The sequence below is a fragment of the Pelodiscus sinensis genome, chromosome 31 (genome assembly GCF_049634645.1).
Source record: "Pelodiscus sinensis isolate JC-2024 chromosome 31, ASM4963464v1, whole genome shotgun sequence".
Classification (NCBI taxonomy): Eukaryota; Metazoa; Chordata; order Testudines; family Trionychidae; genus Pelodiscus; species Pelodiscus sinensis.
In genome coordinates, this window is record NC_134741.1 from 6,732,573 (window position 1) to 6,750,063 (window position 17,491).

At 48.3% G+C, this 17,491-nt stretch overlaps 1 protein-coding gene across 3 annotated transcripts in view; it reads right to left on the reverse strand.

Moving 5' to 3' along the window:
• Positions 1 to 4,247: 4,247 nt before the first annotated feature.
• LOC142821515 (uncharacterized) overlaps positions 4,248 to 17,491 on the reverse strand; it is a 46,193-nt gene continuing 32,949 nt past the window's right edge. The window contains exons 2-6 of one of the 3 annotated variants that reach the window (XM_075912662.1): positions 16,187 to 16,246; positions 13,565 to 13,765; positions 9,881 to 10,081; positions 8,550 to 8,663; positions 4,248 to 8,257 (exon numbers count right to left, since the gene is read on the reverse strand). In XM_075912662.1, the coding sequence (XP_075768777.1) occupies positions 6,900 to 8,257; positions 8,550 to 8,663; positions 9,881 to 10,081; positions 13,565 to 13,703 (1,812 nt within the window). In that variant the 5' untranslated portion in view covers positions 13,704 to 13,765; positions 16,187 to 16,246 and the 3' untranslated portion in view covers positions 4,248 to 6,899. Of the gene's footprint in view, positions 8,261 to 8,549; positions 8,664 to 9,880; positions 10,082 to 13,564; positions 13,766 to 16,186; positions 16,247 to 17,491 lie in introns of those variants that run through there. The other 2 variants (XM_075912663.1, XR_012898261.1) reach the window with 2 other exon arrangements.

The following is a 17,491-nucleotide window of genomic DNA, read 5'->3' on the forward strand; positions in this document are numbered from 1 at the left end:
TTTGAACTACTTGTCCTGTGAAATGAGTTCCCCAGTTACTGTCTAAAGAAAGAGGCACTCCGAACCGGGGGATTAATTCTCTGAGGAGTTTCTTGGCAACCATAGTAGCATCAGCATGTTTATAAGGATAAGATTCTACCCATCCTAAAAACATAATAATGATTAGAAGAATGTACTTATATCCACAAGATTTAGGCATTTGTACAAAATCCATTTGTAAATTCACAAAGGGTCCCCTACAGTGGGGAGGTTGAGGGGGTATTGCAATTTTAGTTTTTACCCATTGTCCAATGCTATGAGCTAAACAGATAGAGCAAGTACTGCAGTACTGTGCCGCCACAGCAGGAAAATGCAGGGCGAACCAATCCTGCTTCACTGCTGCAGTCATCCCCCCTTTGCTCATGTGGGCCACCGAGTGGGGCACACGAGCAAGGTAGAGCAGGACAGCTTGAGACACAACCAGGCGGCTGGAGCGAGTCGGGGTGCAACAAGAAACCCCGCCGCAGCCAGTCTGCTTTTTCAGTCTCAGGTGCCTTGCCTTGTAGCCCAGTCAGTTCTGTGAGGGACGTCTACATAGGCTGGGCTACAGAAGGGCAGACAAGAACATGTTTAGGAGCTTGAGGGCCAGAAAGGGCTGCATTCTTTGCTGATTGATCAGCAAAGGCATTTTTATAGGTAACTTCGTCAGAAGGGGCCAAGTGTGCTTGACACTTGACAATAGACAAGGAGGAGGGTAAAGGAAAACACAAAGAAGTACATTTACATAACTGCTATTGTAAATGGGGAACCAGCAAAGGTAAGGAAGCCACGTTGCTTTCACAACTGTCTACAATTATGGACAATGCCAAAGGCATATCGGGAGTCAGTATAAATATTGGCAGACAGTCTTTTAAGTAAAATGCAGGCGCAAGTTAGTGCACTTAAGAGAACAAGGGAATCTTATCTACAAGCTTTAAGGTTAGGAAAGGTGAACAAAAGATCATTTAATCTAATGATTTTTTTATGGTGTCCGACACCAACAAATAGCAGGGCAAGTGGCCATTATTGCAATGGTGGGGTTACTAGTTTCCTCACTGTATTTAAATATTTTGATGTCTCACTTGCCCGTGTTGTGTTACTTATAGATTCTTTGTCATCTCTGGCTAAACCACTTTTATAATTAGTGTCAAGTTGCAAAAGCTAAATATTTCTTTATGGCAATTTAAGCAAAGCAAATCCAGTGGAAGGGGATTGGTACCCCACTTTCAAACCTCCTTTTCACAGTGCAAATTTTGCTTTTTTTCCTTCAGCTCCATAAGAGTAGCAGGAGCAGTGGAGACATTGTTAACATTCTTTTAGCTTAAACAATTTTTACACTATTATTTTTTACTAAATTTTGAGTTGCCAATTGATTGGGCACAATTATTAATTTTGTTTTGTTTAAAGTTACACTTTTGCTTTACTTAAAATATTTTCTATTTAAAAACAATATTCTATACACATTTGCAAAACATTAAAACAACACAAAACACCACAAAAACAACATTATGTCATGACAGAGAACCATGGTTGTTGCTTTTTTTTTAACCTGGTACCAGTGCTTTTTGATGTTTTGCAAGACAAAGAAAATATTTCTACTTCCGTGGGGGTGGCACATTATATTTTAGAATACTTTACAGATGTCTTTGCTAATTTTGATTAGCCTGCTGTTACTCAATGGTATGCTTCTGTTTTGCACACTAGTTTTAGAGGATTTGAGTGGATTACTTTATTGTTCAATTATTAAGTTAAAGGTGGCATGTTTTAGTTTCTCTCTTGTACTGCTGATTAGGGTTTTTAACGTGTGAAGCTTCAAATTATGATGATGAGAGAATTTACTGCTAGAAACTCTTTTTTTAAAACAAGGCATTTGCTAGTTATTATTCCAACAATCAAAAATATTTTTTTTCTGGAAAAGAATCGTATACAATGTTACAGGCTTACTTATGGGGGACAGCGGGCCCCACATTTTTCTGAAATAAACAGGCAGTTTGTTATTCATAGAACCTTGGATCTGAAAGCAAGCCAAAAGTGTATGATTTGTTTTCTTAGGGTAAGTCTACACTACAGCACTAATTTGAACTAACTTAATTCGAATTAGTTAATTCAAACTAAGCTAATTCGAATTAGCGCATCTAGACTTAAAAACTAGTTCGAATTAGTGTTTGCTAATTCGAACTAGCATGTCCACACTGAGTGGACCCTGAACCGAGGTTAAGGATGGCCGGAAGCAGTGCCAGCAGGGCATCAGGTTAGAACTGAGAGTGTGGAGCTGCGGTCTCAGGCTAGCCGAGGGCTGTGCTTAAAGGGACCCGACCCCCACCCCGGACAGACAGTTCTCAGGGGTTCCCTGTTTGCAAAGCAGTCCTGGCTTGGAGTGCCCTGAGTGCCCACACTCGGCACATCACAGCACTCAGCCATCAGCCCGGCTGCACTTGCCACAGACTTCCATCTGGGGGGGTGTCAATCGGGGGGCTGCAGGAGAGCTTCCACCCCGAGGAGCCCGCAGAGCTACACCAGTCCTCCCCATCGGGGGCTCGTACCCCATTCCTCCCTCACCTCCTTCCACTTACCTCTCCCTAGCCCCCCTTCCTGATGTAAAAAATAAAGGGCACGTGTGTTCAAAAATAGAAACTCTCTTTATTGAACAAAACTCGGGGAGACTGGGAAAAGGAGGTGGGAGAGAGGAAGAGAGAGGGTGGGAGAGGGGAGGGCAACTAAAATGATCAGGGGTTTGGAACATGTCCCATATGAAGTGAGGCTAAAGAGACTGGGACTTTTCAGCTTAGAAAAGAGGAGACTGAGGGGGGATATGATAGAGGTCTATAAAAGCATGAGTGGTGTGGAGAGGGTGCATAAAGAAAAGTTCTTCATTAGTTCCCATAATAGAAGGACTAGAGGACACCAAAGGAAAGGAATGGGTAGCAGGCTTCAAACTAATAACAGAAAGTTCTTCACAAAGCAAATAGTCAACCTGTGGAACTCCTTGCTGCAGGAGGCTGTGAAGGCTAGAACTAGAACAGAGTTTAAAGAGAAGTTAGATCAACTCATGGAGGTTGGGTCTATGGAGTGGTATTAGCCAGGGGGTAGAAATGGTGTCCCTGGCCTCTGTTTGTGGAAGGCAGGAGATGGATGGCACAAGACAAATGGCTTGGTCATTGTCTTCGGTCCATCCCCTCCAGGGTACCTACTGTTGGTCGCTGTCGGCAGACAGGCTACTGGCCTAGATGGACCTTTGGTCTCACCCAGTGCGGCCATTCTTATATTTTTATGTTCTAAGATCAGGGCTCAAGGTTGGGGGGGGTCTCACTCGACCACCTTGATTTTCATGCAAACCTGCTCCTGGGTGGCCAGGCTGGCAGCTATCCTGCCCTAGACGGCCACTTGCCTGTGCCTAGTGCGGAGGTTGTGGACATTGGAGGCTTTCCCCCAAACCTCGATGAGGTCCACGATGTCTGCACTAGACCAGGTGGGCGCCCGCCTTTTGCGGTCCCAGGAGCTGCCAACCTGGTCCTGGGAAGAGGTGGAGGGCTGGGTGGCAGCGGGTGGCTGGCTCATGCCGTGCCAGGTGCAGGGTCTGCTGGCTGGGTGCTGTCAGGCTTGCACCTGTCACGGGCACCGTAGCCAAGCCCTGCCCCTTTAAGGGCTCCGGGGGCCGGGAGGGGGGCAGACAAGTTTCCCTTGCGGTGCCCAGAGTGGCCACCAGGGCAAGCCGGGGAAGGCTAGCCTCCCACTAGTTCGGATTAAGTGGCTACACAGCCCTTCATTCGAACTACTTAATTTGAACTAGGCGTTAGTCCTCGTAGAACGAAGTTTACCTAGTTCGAATTAAGCGCCCCATTAGTTCGAACTAGCGGTTTGCATGTGTAGCACCTATCAAAGTTAATTTAACCTTTAAGGGTGCAGCTCTTACAATAAATGTACAATGTATATATTCCATTCTTTTATGCAGTTAACCAGTTAAGTGTTAATAGCATTTCTTATCTCTCTTTTTTTTAGTAGATTTAACAAAGTGTCTGTAGCCAAATGTTTAAATTTGATTGTTTTAAAAGATTTCAATTTAATTTTGGGGGGGAGTCCTTTAGACTCCTTACCCAGGATTTATTTAAGTGCCTGGATGTTTTCTTATACCACTGCAGATCGGATTTCAAGGAGTCGCCAATTTTTCTTGATTTGTTTTAATTTAAGATTTTTTTTTATTTTTGTTTTTTTGTTTTTTGTGAGTCTTTTATACTCCTAATTTGAGATTCAGTTTTCCTTTTGGACACCTCCTCATACCAAGGATTCCAAGGCACCCTTCAAGTGCACTATTTTACCTATATTAAAAGTACCTTTCACCTTAAACTGTCTAGATGAATCATTTTAAGTGTACATATCCCACTTATCCAGAAACTTGCAAGTTTTAGGAGAGCAATGCACATACATATAATATGCTGGAGTCCCCTTAAGGGGGAACGGGAATCTCCTTTGACTGTCCAGTACCTATTATCTCATTTACATAGGGAAACACAGGTACACTAGTGGGGAAGTCTGCACTGTCCAGGCATCATCCCGCGATTTCTGTTGCCGAGGTGATCCTGACCCATCACTACCCAGGCATCATCTCGCAATTTCTGTCGCTGAGGTGATCCTGACCCCCCGGTAACGAGATGTAGCTCAAGATAGGGAGGTGTAAATGGGGTTAGTCACCACTGAGACCTCATACCATCCAAGACTTCAACTGCTAGAGCTGCTTGCTCCTTCGCAGCAGGCAGCCACGGTGGCTGACGGATGCCCCAGGAGTCTATCCCAGGGAGGTGACAAGACTCAATGCTAATTTCTCAGGAATCACGCACTCAGTCAGATACATTCACACACTCAACAAACGCATGATTTAACAACCGGACTTATATACCAGACTCTCCTTCCAGAACGTTCTTATTTCCAAATTCCTGACAGAACTGGGGTTTTTTTAAGCAGGCACACTGGTTTTGAACTGACCTGAGTTTAAAAGTTCAGATCCAGCAATTCCACCTGAAGCCAACTGGAAGCCCTCTACTGATTCTCAAAGTAGGAATTTAAAAGGCCCCTCACCTTGCTTGCGGTGCCTAGAGTTAGGTAGGGAGTGGCCTATGGTTTTTCCCAAGCGAAAAGCAGGATGTGTGGGGATCTGAGTCACGACATCAGAACTGTCGTGGAATAAACACACGCTAGCTTTAGGGTTCAAGACAGACAAAACCATTTTAATATCCCAGCCTAATCCGAACTAGCTACTCGGTGCCGCGTGTAGCCGCACAGCGTGGGGTTCGAACTAGCCGGCATTTAAAAATGGCGCCGGCTTCATGCAAATGAAGCCCGGGAAATTCAAATCCCGGGCTTCATTTCAACTGCGGACGACTACATTACCCCCGCTAGTTCGAACTAGTGGGGTAGTGTAGACATACCCTTAAAGAGAATACATTGTATACATCAATCAGCAAGTTCTTGATGCAGGATCTTAGTGGAGATGTTACAAACTTCTAGCATAAAAGTCTTTGGCCTACATCGTATGTCAGGATGGGTCAGCAATCCTTCCCGTGTCTCTGTCCTTAGCAAGGCTGCATCTGGGATAAGTAGCAAGACTGAAGACAAGATGGAGCCTCCCTCATAGCATTTGATATTCATTTCTGGTGTCTCCCAAGCTGCAGCTAGTTACATGGTCAAGTGACCTGTTTCATATGCCAGCAGCCATTGTGCCCTGGCTGCTTTGCAGCTTTCCACACGCATTCCTCAGGTGTGTATTGGCCACCCTGAGAACCATTGTCCTTGGAGCCATACGGATTAGCATAGTAACTCATTGCACATTCCTTCCTCATGACAGGCAGTACATACACAGCATCAGCAGAGCCCATAGTCATAACTCCCCATACAAACTCCAAACAAGTACATGAATACCACACATAGAATCAGCAAAATATCAGCTTGCATTTGACACCTCACATGGCCCACTCTGTACCAAATTTGGGGCAAACAGTTTCCCGTGAGTACAGCAATGATCTTAAGGTGAGTATGCACACCTTAAAATCCAATAAAGTGACAGGGGCCTCAAGAAAGGGTTGGGGTCTTGAAGAAGGATCTGGGATGCAGAAGCAGGCAGGTGTCTGGCCTGGGGGAAGGTGCAGTGTGTGGCCAGGAGAGAGAGTGCAAGAAAAAAAGAGGGTGTCAGTGGAAGTTGGGGGTGCTGGCTGCTGGGGGAAAGAAAATTCAGGAGATTGGGAGGGAGTGTCTGGGAAGGACTGCAAATATTACCTGGCTTTGGACCCCCTTGCAGCAACATCTCCAGCCACACTGTCCTGGTCACCCCAGAGGGAGGCTCTTCTGCTGCAGCAGCAACCACACAGACTAGGACCAGCCCTGGACACCAGCGGCACCACTACTGCACCCATTCAGTCCAGGGCTGGAGGTGTTGCTGCTGCAGCCATGCAGCCCAGAACAAGCACCAGAGGCACCCCTGACATGTCCATGAGGCCCTTGAGGACAGCAGTGCAGTGGCAGCAGTGCCTCTAGTGCCGGCCTCAGGTTGGGTGGCAAAGACTCAGCCTAGCGCTACCTCCTCTCTAGTGGCTACAAAGCATGAAGAGGGGTTGGGGCTTAGCTCCTTCCCCCTCAGTACATCTTCATTTGGAGGTGGAGCCTGGCACTGCCTTGTGGACAGGATCAATGTCTTAGGAAGGCTGGAGTCTGCCAACAGAGAAAATTTTTCTCACCCCCACTATAGGGTTTCTCACCAGTGTGGGTTCAATTATATGTAACAAGGCTTGACCTCTCACTACAGCATTTCCCAAAGTCAGAACAGTTAAAGGATTTATCTCCTGTGAGAGTTCTCATGGATAACAAGATGTGACCGCTGACTGCACCATTTCCTAGTGTGAGTGTAGGTGAATAGCTTCTTCCATATGGGTTTTCCTATGTCTAACAAGGGTTGAGGTCTGACTGAAGCTTTTCCCACAGTCTGAGCAGCTGAAGGGTTTATCTCCTGTGTGGGCTTTCCTATGCCTAACAAGGGTTGAGCTCCGACTGAAGTTTTTCCCACAATCAGAGCAGCTGAAGGGTTTCTCTCCCGTGTGAACTCTCCTATGGATAACAAGCTGTGACCGGTCACTGAATCTTTTCCCACAGTCAGAGCAACTGAAGGGTTTCTCTCCTGTGTGGGCTCTCCTATGTCTAACAAGGTCTGACCTGTCACTGAAGCTTTTCCCACAGTCAGAGCAGCTGAAGGGTTTCTCTCCTGTGTGAACTCTCCTATGGATAACAAGATGTGACTTGTTATTGAATCTTTTCCCACAGTCAAAGCAGCTGAAGGGTTTCTCTCCTGTGTGGGTTCTTCTATGGATAACAAGGTATGACCTGTCACTGAAGCTTTTCCCACAGTCAGAGCAGCTGAAGGGTTTCTCTCCTGTGTGGGTTCTCCTATGGGTAACGAGGTTTGACGGCCGATTGAAGCTTTTCCCACAGTCAGAGCAGCTGAAGGGTTTCTTTCCTGTGTGGACTCTCCTATGGCTAACAAGGCTTGACCTGTGACTGAAGCTTTTCCCACAGTCAGAGCAGCTGAAGGGTTTCTCTCCCGTGTGAACTCTCCTATGGATAACAAGGTATGACTGCCAACTGAAGCTTTTCCCACAGTCAGAGCAGCTGAAGGGTTTCTCCCCCGTGTGAACTCTTTTATGTCTAACAAGTTCTGACCAGTGATTGAATCTTTTCCCACAGTCAGAGCAGCTTAAGGGTTTCTCCCCTGTGTGGTCTCTCTTATGGATAACAAGTTGTGACTTGTGATTGAAGCTTTTCCCACAGTCAGAGCAGCTCAAGGTTTTCTCCCTTGTGTGGTCTCTCTTATGGATAACAAGTTGTGACTTGTGACTGAAGCTTTTCCCACAGTTAGAGCAGCTGAAGGGTTTCTCTCCTGTTTGGGCTCTTCCATGTTTAATAAGAGTTGCACAGTCATTGCAAGAACAAGGTGAATGTTGATGGGGGATTTTCTTTTGAACAGTTTCTGTGTTTGTTTTCAACCTTCTGCTCCTGTGACTGGATTTATCCTGTCCTGCTCCTGGATGGTTTCCCTGCTGCCTTTGTAGACTACGCTGACTCTCACAAGTCTCTCCTTGCTCAGGACTCCGAGAAACATGCCCTTCACATCTTTCCACTAACATCCTACATGGAGCCATTTGTTCAGGTCCTTCCTCCTGAAGGTTCCTCTCACTGTTCTCATTCAGCATCCCATCACCTGCTGGGATGGAGAGAGAAACCACATGGGAGTCATTCCCTGAGCTGAGCTGAAAGAAAAATTCTGAATGGTGAACAGAAATTGCAGGACAAACCCAAAGAATGGCTGGAAAGATTCAATAATCATGAGCTGAGTTCATCCCCTGCACCCCCATAACTCTTTCCCCACGCAGCACTCTCAGACTGGAGTTGAAGACAGGCTGAAGGGCCAGTCAGACTTGATGAAAACACACAACCAACATCTGCTATGCAAACACAGAAATTGGTTTGAGTCAGTTTAGCTGATTTCTCACCTGTGTGGGTGTCACTGATGATCTCCCCTTCCTCACAGCCTTGGAGATCCGGGATCTGCAGCTCTTCCCTTTGCTCCACCCAGGAGAGCACACAAGTTTTGGAGACTGGAAATCCTATTCGGGGAGCAATTTACCAAGTACTGATCTTGTTCATTAAGGTCTGTGCCATTCCTGCTTCCAAAGCCAGGATCTGAGTTTCCTACCCAGACAGGCTCCTTCCCAACCTTCCAGAGACTGGTCTCTGGCTGGTACAAGATCCCAGGATACACTAATTCCATCCTCCCCCCACCCACAACCATGACTCCCATGGGGAACTGAGCGCTCTGCTGCACTCTGCAGGATACAACTCAGTCTCCCTTAGGGCCTGTTGCATACTTGGGCAGGACAGGAACACACTGCTCATAAGGGGAGAGCTCCAAGACTTTCAGGACTGACAGATGCCTCTAGCTAGGACTCAGATTTGAGCTGCCACATGTCAGGTCTCTAGGCCTGGGAGGGAAAGGATCCAGCAGAGCTCTAGAGCCCTATGGGCTCTGCCCACAGAGCTCTTAGCTGGGGGCTGGACTTGCCGTGCTCTTGGGCTCAGACGCTCTACTTGAGCCAGAAGGAGGCAGGGGAATTCTCTGATCAGGAAAATGAATCCTTGGCTGTCCACCTCAGGCCCTGCCTATGGTCCACACTCCTGATACTGACTGACTGTGCCATGGTGGGCCCTGTTAGCTGGCCACAACAGCTGTCAGTCCTGCAGACAGCCAGGGCAGTGTTGGTCTACTCCTGTGGCCAGCCAAGGTGGAGACGGGATGGGATGCTTCTCTGCTGCTCGTAGATGCTCCTGTAGCTCAGCTCCCCTTTTGCAGCCTTGGTTCTACTCTGCCAGCAGCAGCAGCCCTCCTCTTGTGGCCAGTCGGGTCTGCCATTTGGTGCCTCTCTGGCTTACACAGAATCTACCAGAGGCAGGGAAGGACTCTGAGTTGGTACCTTCCTTCTAAGGGCTCAGCACAATAGCACAAGGAGACCCTGTGGACACTAAGAGCAGCTGCACTCAGCCCCACAACTCTGATACCTGCTGTTCCTGCCTGGACCCTTCCACTGACACCTCTGGCCAAGGCACAACATGGGCAAGATGGCTGGAACCACAATGAGACCTTGACTGTGGGAAGAGCAGCATCACTATTATGTCACTAAACCTCCTCTCACACAGGAGCCAGGATTACTGGGGCAGATACTGCTGATATTGGGGGTTCGGGCAATGAGGGACCCTGAACCAAACCCAACCCAGCTGCTCCAGAACCCACCCAGCTTCTGTTACCCAAGGGAACAGGAATCCTCACCCAGCCAGCTCACAGCCTCGTAATTCTCCTGCATCACATCCCTGTAGAGGGCTCTCTGGCCCGGGTCCAGCAGGGCCCATTCCTCCCCAGAGAAATACACAGCCACCTCCTCGAAGGTCACTGCCTCTGCCACGGCCATTTCCTGTCCCCGCCTCTGCAGGCCAGGGGCTGAGCTGGAGTCAGACATGGGTGTTCTGCAGCCTGTCGGGGAAAAGGAGAATCGGAGACATTTCAAAAAGGGCTTTAATCCTTTCCACACCAAAATTTACTCACACCAAAATAATTATACCCACCAGGAGACATTAAATTGCTGGGGGAATATTATCAATATCTCCCCTGGTCACAGACCTTTGTTTGGCATTAGTAATGCCTCTATTGTCTCCTTAAACTTTAGTTCATATCCAGAGAGCAGCGCCTGGTACAATAATTCCCTCTTTATAGTTCCCAGCACCAGACACATCTACAACCCCACAAAGGTATATAACAATAGCCTGCTACCTGGCCAGTGTGCTAGGGCAGACCTTTTTTGACCAGATCAGATCCTACAGGATCTGTTGTTCGCTCTCCAGTGCTCCATCATTAATAGCAGCTGTTGTGCTGTGTACCATGCCCCTAAAGAAAGCCCCATAGGAAGGGGGTGGTATAAGGGACCATATTCTCCTATCCTTAACAAAGAACCTGGACTATTTTTCATCTGTGTGGTAAAGGCTTAGAAATACCTGCCAGTGGGTTGGACAGGATGGTGTTCCCTAGGACATGCAGTGCCTGGAGGATTAACGGTACACCCACATGTTACAGCTCCAGGTATTACAAACCTTGGAAGCTTCCTGCATCGATCCAAGAGGAAATTTACTATTAACCCTCTTGTGAGATGCCCCATAGGTTTTCATCGATTTACCCGTGCATTTCTGCCTTGGTGTAACTGAACTTGAACAAGCCATAGTAAATGTGTCAAGGCAACTAGAAATAGCTTTCAACCATACTGCAGATGCCCTAGGCCTGCTCAACGAGCAGATCCAATCAGTGGCCTGCTTTGCCCTGCAAAATAGGATAGCATTAGATGCAATTTTGGCTCAACAAGGAGGAGTCTGCGCTGTAATTAATCAGTCTTGTTGTTTCTATGTAAATCAGTCAGGGCAGATTGAACAGGATGTGTCTGCCATAAAAGATTCAGTTAAAGTGTTACATGCTGTAACTAAAGATGGAGAATTCTCATGGCTAAGTTGGTTAGCCTAACAGCTGGGACTCTCCTTAACTCCTTTCCTACATTCTATCATAACCACTGTTTTGATTATTTTGATTATAATAATTGCCTTTTGTATAATATTTTGTGTTGTCAGATGCTTGGTTAATGCAGCCATTTCCTCTGCACACATTCGATATACAGTGCTGGGAAAAGATCCCAGCCAATTCCTCGACCCCAAGCCCTCTAATCAGGCCATTGGGTACTTTTAGATTTCTCCAAGGTGGGCAAGAGGTGCTGGCACACCACCATCTTGCATTCCTGGGACTGGTGGGTCGTATTAGGAGGTGGAATGTAGCCAGACAGGCCCCCCCTGTCACATCCATCTTGTTTGCCCCTCTGAAGTGCCTGGAGAATGCAGGGCAGAGAGAAGCAATAAAATCAGCATAGCCTTTAAAGCCTCGACGCGAGGCCAGGATATGCCGGCTCATCTGACCCTGGGTAAGCTGAAAACATAGATATGAGAAAGAACGATTAAGGCAATAAGCTGACCTCGAAGCTGTGAGAACTGCCCTGGCTGACACCTATATTGATACGATCACACACAGTCGTCCCTGGGAGAGGAATCTCCCACTGAGAAAAGAATGCCCAGTTCTCCCAATTTAGTTCTCTCTCTTACAAGTTTAAATTTAGTTCACAACTTCCTTGTAAGAACTGGTGTCACAAAGACAGACCAGCACCATTTGGCATCACAGATAAGAAAGAGAAATATGTGACCCCATGGGTATAAAGATGAGTCCAGCAGCACACTCACTTTGAGCATCAATCTACCATCTATCTGCTGGTCGGGTTAGGAGATTGACCTCCCGAGGTCCACAGGGACGCCCACCTCGTATTTCGTCTTTCCAAGGAATTGAGGGACCGATCCTGGTCTGACACACTGGGACCGAGCAATGCAGGAGGGGGTAAAAATTGTACCCGTATGTGTCCTTTTGTTTTAGTGCATGCATAGAATAGAGCTCTTTAAAGATTAAGCTGTCACTTGGTACCATTATTTCTATTTTCTATCTTCCTTCTTCCTGTGTAACCATAAGATCTGTATTTGCTAGCAGTTAAGAAATAGAGCAATAGCCATTGTAACCATATGATTTATAAGCTTCTTTAATAAACCTGAAACTGTTTAAGCTGTAACCTGACTCCTTCAGTTGCTGTAATAGAACCAAACACAATTTAAAAGAACTTCAGCCGGTCATAAGGGACAGATATAGGAAGAGCTGGGTCATTTGGATCATGTCGCTTCCAGAGGACAGATCTGTAGGGGCATCTCTCAGTCTTCCCTAGGCTGCCCGCTGCGAAGGGATCCTGTATCCTAGCAGTTAAAATCTGAGATGTAATAAGCTCTTCCTATAAACTCTGGGGCATCTGTCAGCCTGTTGGCTGCCCTCCACGAAGGGATCCCGATCCTAGCGGACTAAGACATGGACGTTAAACTCCTCGGGGTGCCCATCAGTCTCTCGTAGACTGCCCACTGCGACGGGGCCTTGTGTCCCAGCAGTTGAAGACTCGGGTGTAACACACACACACACACACACACACTGCCCTGACCATCGGCTGACACAGGGGGAGAAGGGGAATTGGAGACATTTCAAAAAGGGCTTTAATCCTCTCCACACCCCAATTCTGCCCAGGCTCTGTTGCTGGTGACACACATGCTGGACTCTGAAGTTTTGGGCAAACGCTGAGTCTAGATAATATTCCATAAACACCACACATGAGTTAGATCGGAAAGCCATATTTATTTTTCTCAATATCTGGCTTCAGTTACATTACCTTGCCTGCAACAATGGGATTCAGTTCTCAGCACCCAAAGTTTCTGCTAACAAGCCACATATTCATCTGCCTGAACATGGATATAGGTTTAATTTAATTTGGGCTGCAGTATTTATAATCCTTAGTCTTCATGCATTGATTTGCAGCCCAAACTTTGGTACTCTCATCTGACACAGACTTTATAAACTCTCTCCACAACAGAGATGAAGTGAATTTAATATGAGTATTCAGATGCATATTATTAAACACGTGCTGAGTGTTTGCAGGATAAGACCTTAAAATTCATGAATTCATGGCATCAGAAGCTATCCTTACGCATTCAGTCTGTCCCCTCTGCGGCACAAGCACAAGGGGACTCTGCAGACACTAAGAGCAGCTGCACCCAGCCCCACAACTCTGATACCTGCCGTTCCTGCCTGGGCCCTTCCACTGACACCTCTGGCCAAGGCACAACATGGGCAAGATGGCTGGAACCACAATGAGACCTTGGCTGTGGGAAGAGCAGCACCGCTATTATGTCACTGAACCTCCTCTCACACAGGAGCCAGGATTACTGGGGCAGATACTGCTGATATTGGAGGTTCGGGCAATGAGGGACCCTGAACCAAACCCAACCCAGCTGCTCCAGAACCCACCCAGCTTCTGTTACCCAAGGGGACAGGAATCCTCACCCAGCCAGCTCACAGCCTCGTAATTCTCCTGCATCACATCCCTGTAGAGGGCTCTCTGGCCCAGGTCCAGCAGAGACCATTCCGCCTCAGAGAAATACACAGCCACCTCTTCGAAGGTCACTGGCTCCGACACGGCCATTTCCTGTCCCCGCCTCTGCAGGCCAGGGGCTGAGCTGGAGTCAGATATGGGTGTTCTGCAGCCTGTCGGGGAAACGGAGAATCGGAGACATTTCAAAAAGGGCTTTAATCCTTTCCACACCAAAATTTACTCACACCAAAATAATTATACCCACCAGGAGACGTTAAATTGCTGGGGGAATATTATCAATGTCTCCCCTGGTCACAGACCTTTGATTGGCATTAGTAATGCCTCTATTGTCTCCTTAAACTTTAGTCCGTATCCAGAGAGCAGCGCCTGGTACAATAATTCCCTCTTTATAGTTCCCAGCACCAGACACATCTACAATCCCACACTGGTATATAACAATAGCCTGCTACCTGGCCTGTGTGCTAGGGCAGACCTTTTTCGACCAGATCAGATCCTACAGGATCTGTTGTTTGCTCTCCAGTGCTCCATCTTTAATAGCAGCTATTGTGCTGTGTACTATGCCCCTAAAGAAAGGCCCATGGGAAGGGGGTGGTATAAGGGACCATATTCCCCTATCCTTAACAAAGAACCTGGACTATTTTTCATCTGTGTGGTAAAGGCTTAGAAATACCTGCCAGTGGGTTGGACAGGACGGTGTTCCTAGGATATGCAGTCTGTACCCTCTGTGGCACAAGCCTGTGACGTAGTGGGGGGGAACTTGCTAACTCACTGGCCACTGTCTCTAGCAGCACCGAGCAAGACAGGCGATGAGTCACTATGCAAACGGGGTATCTCAATCTGTCTGACCAGCTACCCCCCATGGAGAGGAACAAAGGAAGGTGGATGCTGCTCTGGCTGGGGGGCAGGGCTGGAGGAGAGTTAGTTTAGTTTCTGTCTGGGAGCGTGGAGGAAGCAGCCTCAGCAACAGGCTGGGGGGTTTAGAAGCCGGACCCCCCCCATAACAAGGGGGGCTGAGGCATCCTAGGCCTGCCCTGTAACCTGGTGACATCTGGGCTGTGCTGTATTCTGGAGAGGCAATAAACTCCCTCTGTTCTACCGGCTGGTGGAGTCTGTTCGTGCCCTTTCGGGGGTGCAGGAGGCAGGGGACCCCAACACGCCATCACACTCATTACACTTAGTCCAGCTACCCAGGCACAGAGCTCTGTTCCCCCACAGCATGTTTTCTAGAAAGTCGCCCAGTGTTGATATGAACACATCAAGAGATGGAGAACCCATCACTTCTTTGCTCATTTGTTTCAGTAGCTTACCCATCAAATATTTGTGCCTCCTCTCTAGCCTGAAATTCTCCGGCTGCAGCTTTCAGTTATTGGCTCTCACTGAACTATATCCACTAGACCAGGGGTGAGCAATTCATTTTGATATCGGGAGAAGGGAGGGGAGGGGAGAACTCCAAGATTTAGAAAGTGGTTGAGAGCTGCACTCTTCCAAGACATTAAGCGGGAAATACAGCGTATGGGATGGACACTGGGAGAAGAAGGGAGTTTTGGGTGACGGTTTGGGATGCAGGAGGGAAAGAGGGGTCTGGGAAGGAGTTTGGGTGAAGGAGGCAGGTATGATTTGGAGCACTGGATTAGCAAACTACTCATGAGATATTTAAAGAAAAGTTAATTTAGAGAACCAGCTGAGTGGACAAATAAGGGGCTGAGGGTTTCTGATCATGAAGAGCTTTTTGCATACTTGAATGCAGGAAGAGAACAAAGAGTTTGGATATGTGGAGTGGGGGGCAGAGAGAGGTTGGGGTGCCAGAGGCAGGCTTTAGCCAGAAGACTTACCAGAGTGACTCCCGACCAGCAGCCAAGCACCTCTCTGAGGCAGGCAGGGAGCCTGCCCAATCCTTGCAAAGGCTGCGGGGCCATGTGGGTGTGTGAATAACTATGAGCCGGACGGGAGGGGGCACAGTGCTTCCTTTCTGGCCAGAAACCAGCCAATGAGATTGTCTTGGGGGTGGAAGCAGTCCCTGAAGCTTTCCCCCTTCACCTCCAGGCTCGCCTTCGCTTTTAGTGGCTTGCAGGTGGGAAGTGGGAAGCACGGAAGAAGCCCATAGGTCACCAAGCATCAGTGGGCCAGATCCGATGGCCTGGCGAGCTAGATACGGCCCCTGGGCTGTATTTTGCCCAGGCCTGCTCTAGACTGTAGAGCCCTTGGAGATCCAGCAGTTTCTCGCCATGAACAAACTGATACCGTGGAAGCCAGTAAGCTCTCAGCCTTTCAGCCTATTTATTGTTTGAAACCAACCCCAGATTGAAACTGAGCAGTGAAATCTGAGCCTGAAGGTGCCGTCCGTTGTGTGATTGAACTTCACCCCTTTAGCATCACACCCCGTAGATCAGTGATTCTCAAAGTATCTGCAGATCACCATGCAGTGCCCCTGGGGCTCCTCACTGATCAGTGAGTGAGATTTAGGGCTGTGCTCGCCGTGGTCACTGGGTTTGGTTGGTAACTTCAATGACAATCCCATGACGATGTTTTCACAGGAATTTTCTCATTTAAAAAATCTCCACCTGCAAACTCACCTTGTCTGAAAGCTCCCAGGGATTTTCCTCTTGCTCTCTCCAGTGCAGAGGACAGAGTGTCTGGTGGGGGAAGGGATAAGAGAGGTGAAATTCCAGGCTCTCCTCTATATAACAATGTCCCCACGTTGAACTCTGCATTTCACTTGTATCAGAGACCAGACAGAGATACACTCAAGTGTTTAGTATGAAAAGGTCTGAAACCTTCCGTGTCCTCTCTTGTTGGGCACCTCCCAGCAACGGAGCCAACATCTCTGCAGCCTCATTCCTGCTCCAGGAGACACAAACTGAAAGTGAGATTTACTTTTCCCTCCTCATCCTCTCCCACCTGGTTTTTCTGTCACTTACCACCTCTCCTCATAACCTAGAGCTGCGCTGGGGGAAGACGTTGCCATGACATTAACTTTACCTATTTTGATCCCTTGACACCAACGGGAGGTTCAGAGTTTGCAAACCCCTGGCTCTATTTGCAAGCAGTTGGGTCTGTTCGCTCAGTGTCTCTAAGGAGAGCAGCATGATGTGGCCGTCATTCTCCATGTGGGAATTGAGACAGGGGAAGGTTGGCTTCAGAGGCCAGATTCAAGTTTCTGAGGGTATGTCTACACTACAAAGTTAGTTCGAACTAACGTCCGTTAGTTCGAACTAACTTTCATAGGCGCTACACTAGCGCTCCGTTAGTTCGAATTTAATTCAAACTAACAGAGCGCTTAGTTCGAACTAGGTAATCCTCATTCCACGAGGATTAAGCCTAGTTCGAACTAGCTAGTTCAAATTAAGGGGTGTGTAGCCCCTTAATTCAAACTAGTGGGAGGCTAGCCCTCTCCAGGTTTCCCTGGTGGCCACTCTGGCCAACACCAGGGAAACTCTACTGCCCCCCTCCTTGCCCCGGACTCCTTAAAGGGGCACGGGCTGGCTACGGTGCCCGTGTCAGGTGCAAGCCTGCCAGCACCCAGCCAGCAGACCCTGCACCTGGCACGGATCGAGCCAGCCACCCGATGCCCCCCAGCCCTCCCCCTCTTCCCGGGACCAGGCTGGCGGCTCCTGGGAGCTTGCCTCGGACCGCAAGAGGCAGGCACCCGCCTGGGCTAGTGCAGACATCATAGACCTCGTCCACGATCTCCGCACTAGGCACAGAAAAGTGGCTGGCTTGGGCAGGAGAGCTGCCAGCCTGGCCACCCAGGAGCAGGTGTGCAAGAGAATCAAGGGGGTCCACTGAGACCCCCGACCCTGAGCCCTGAGCTTACAATGGCCATCCTGGGTCAGACCAAAGGTCCATCTAGCCCAGTAGCCTGTCTGCCAACAGCGGCC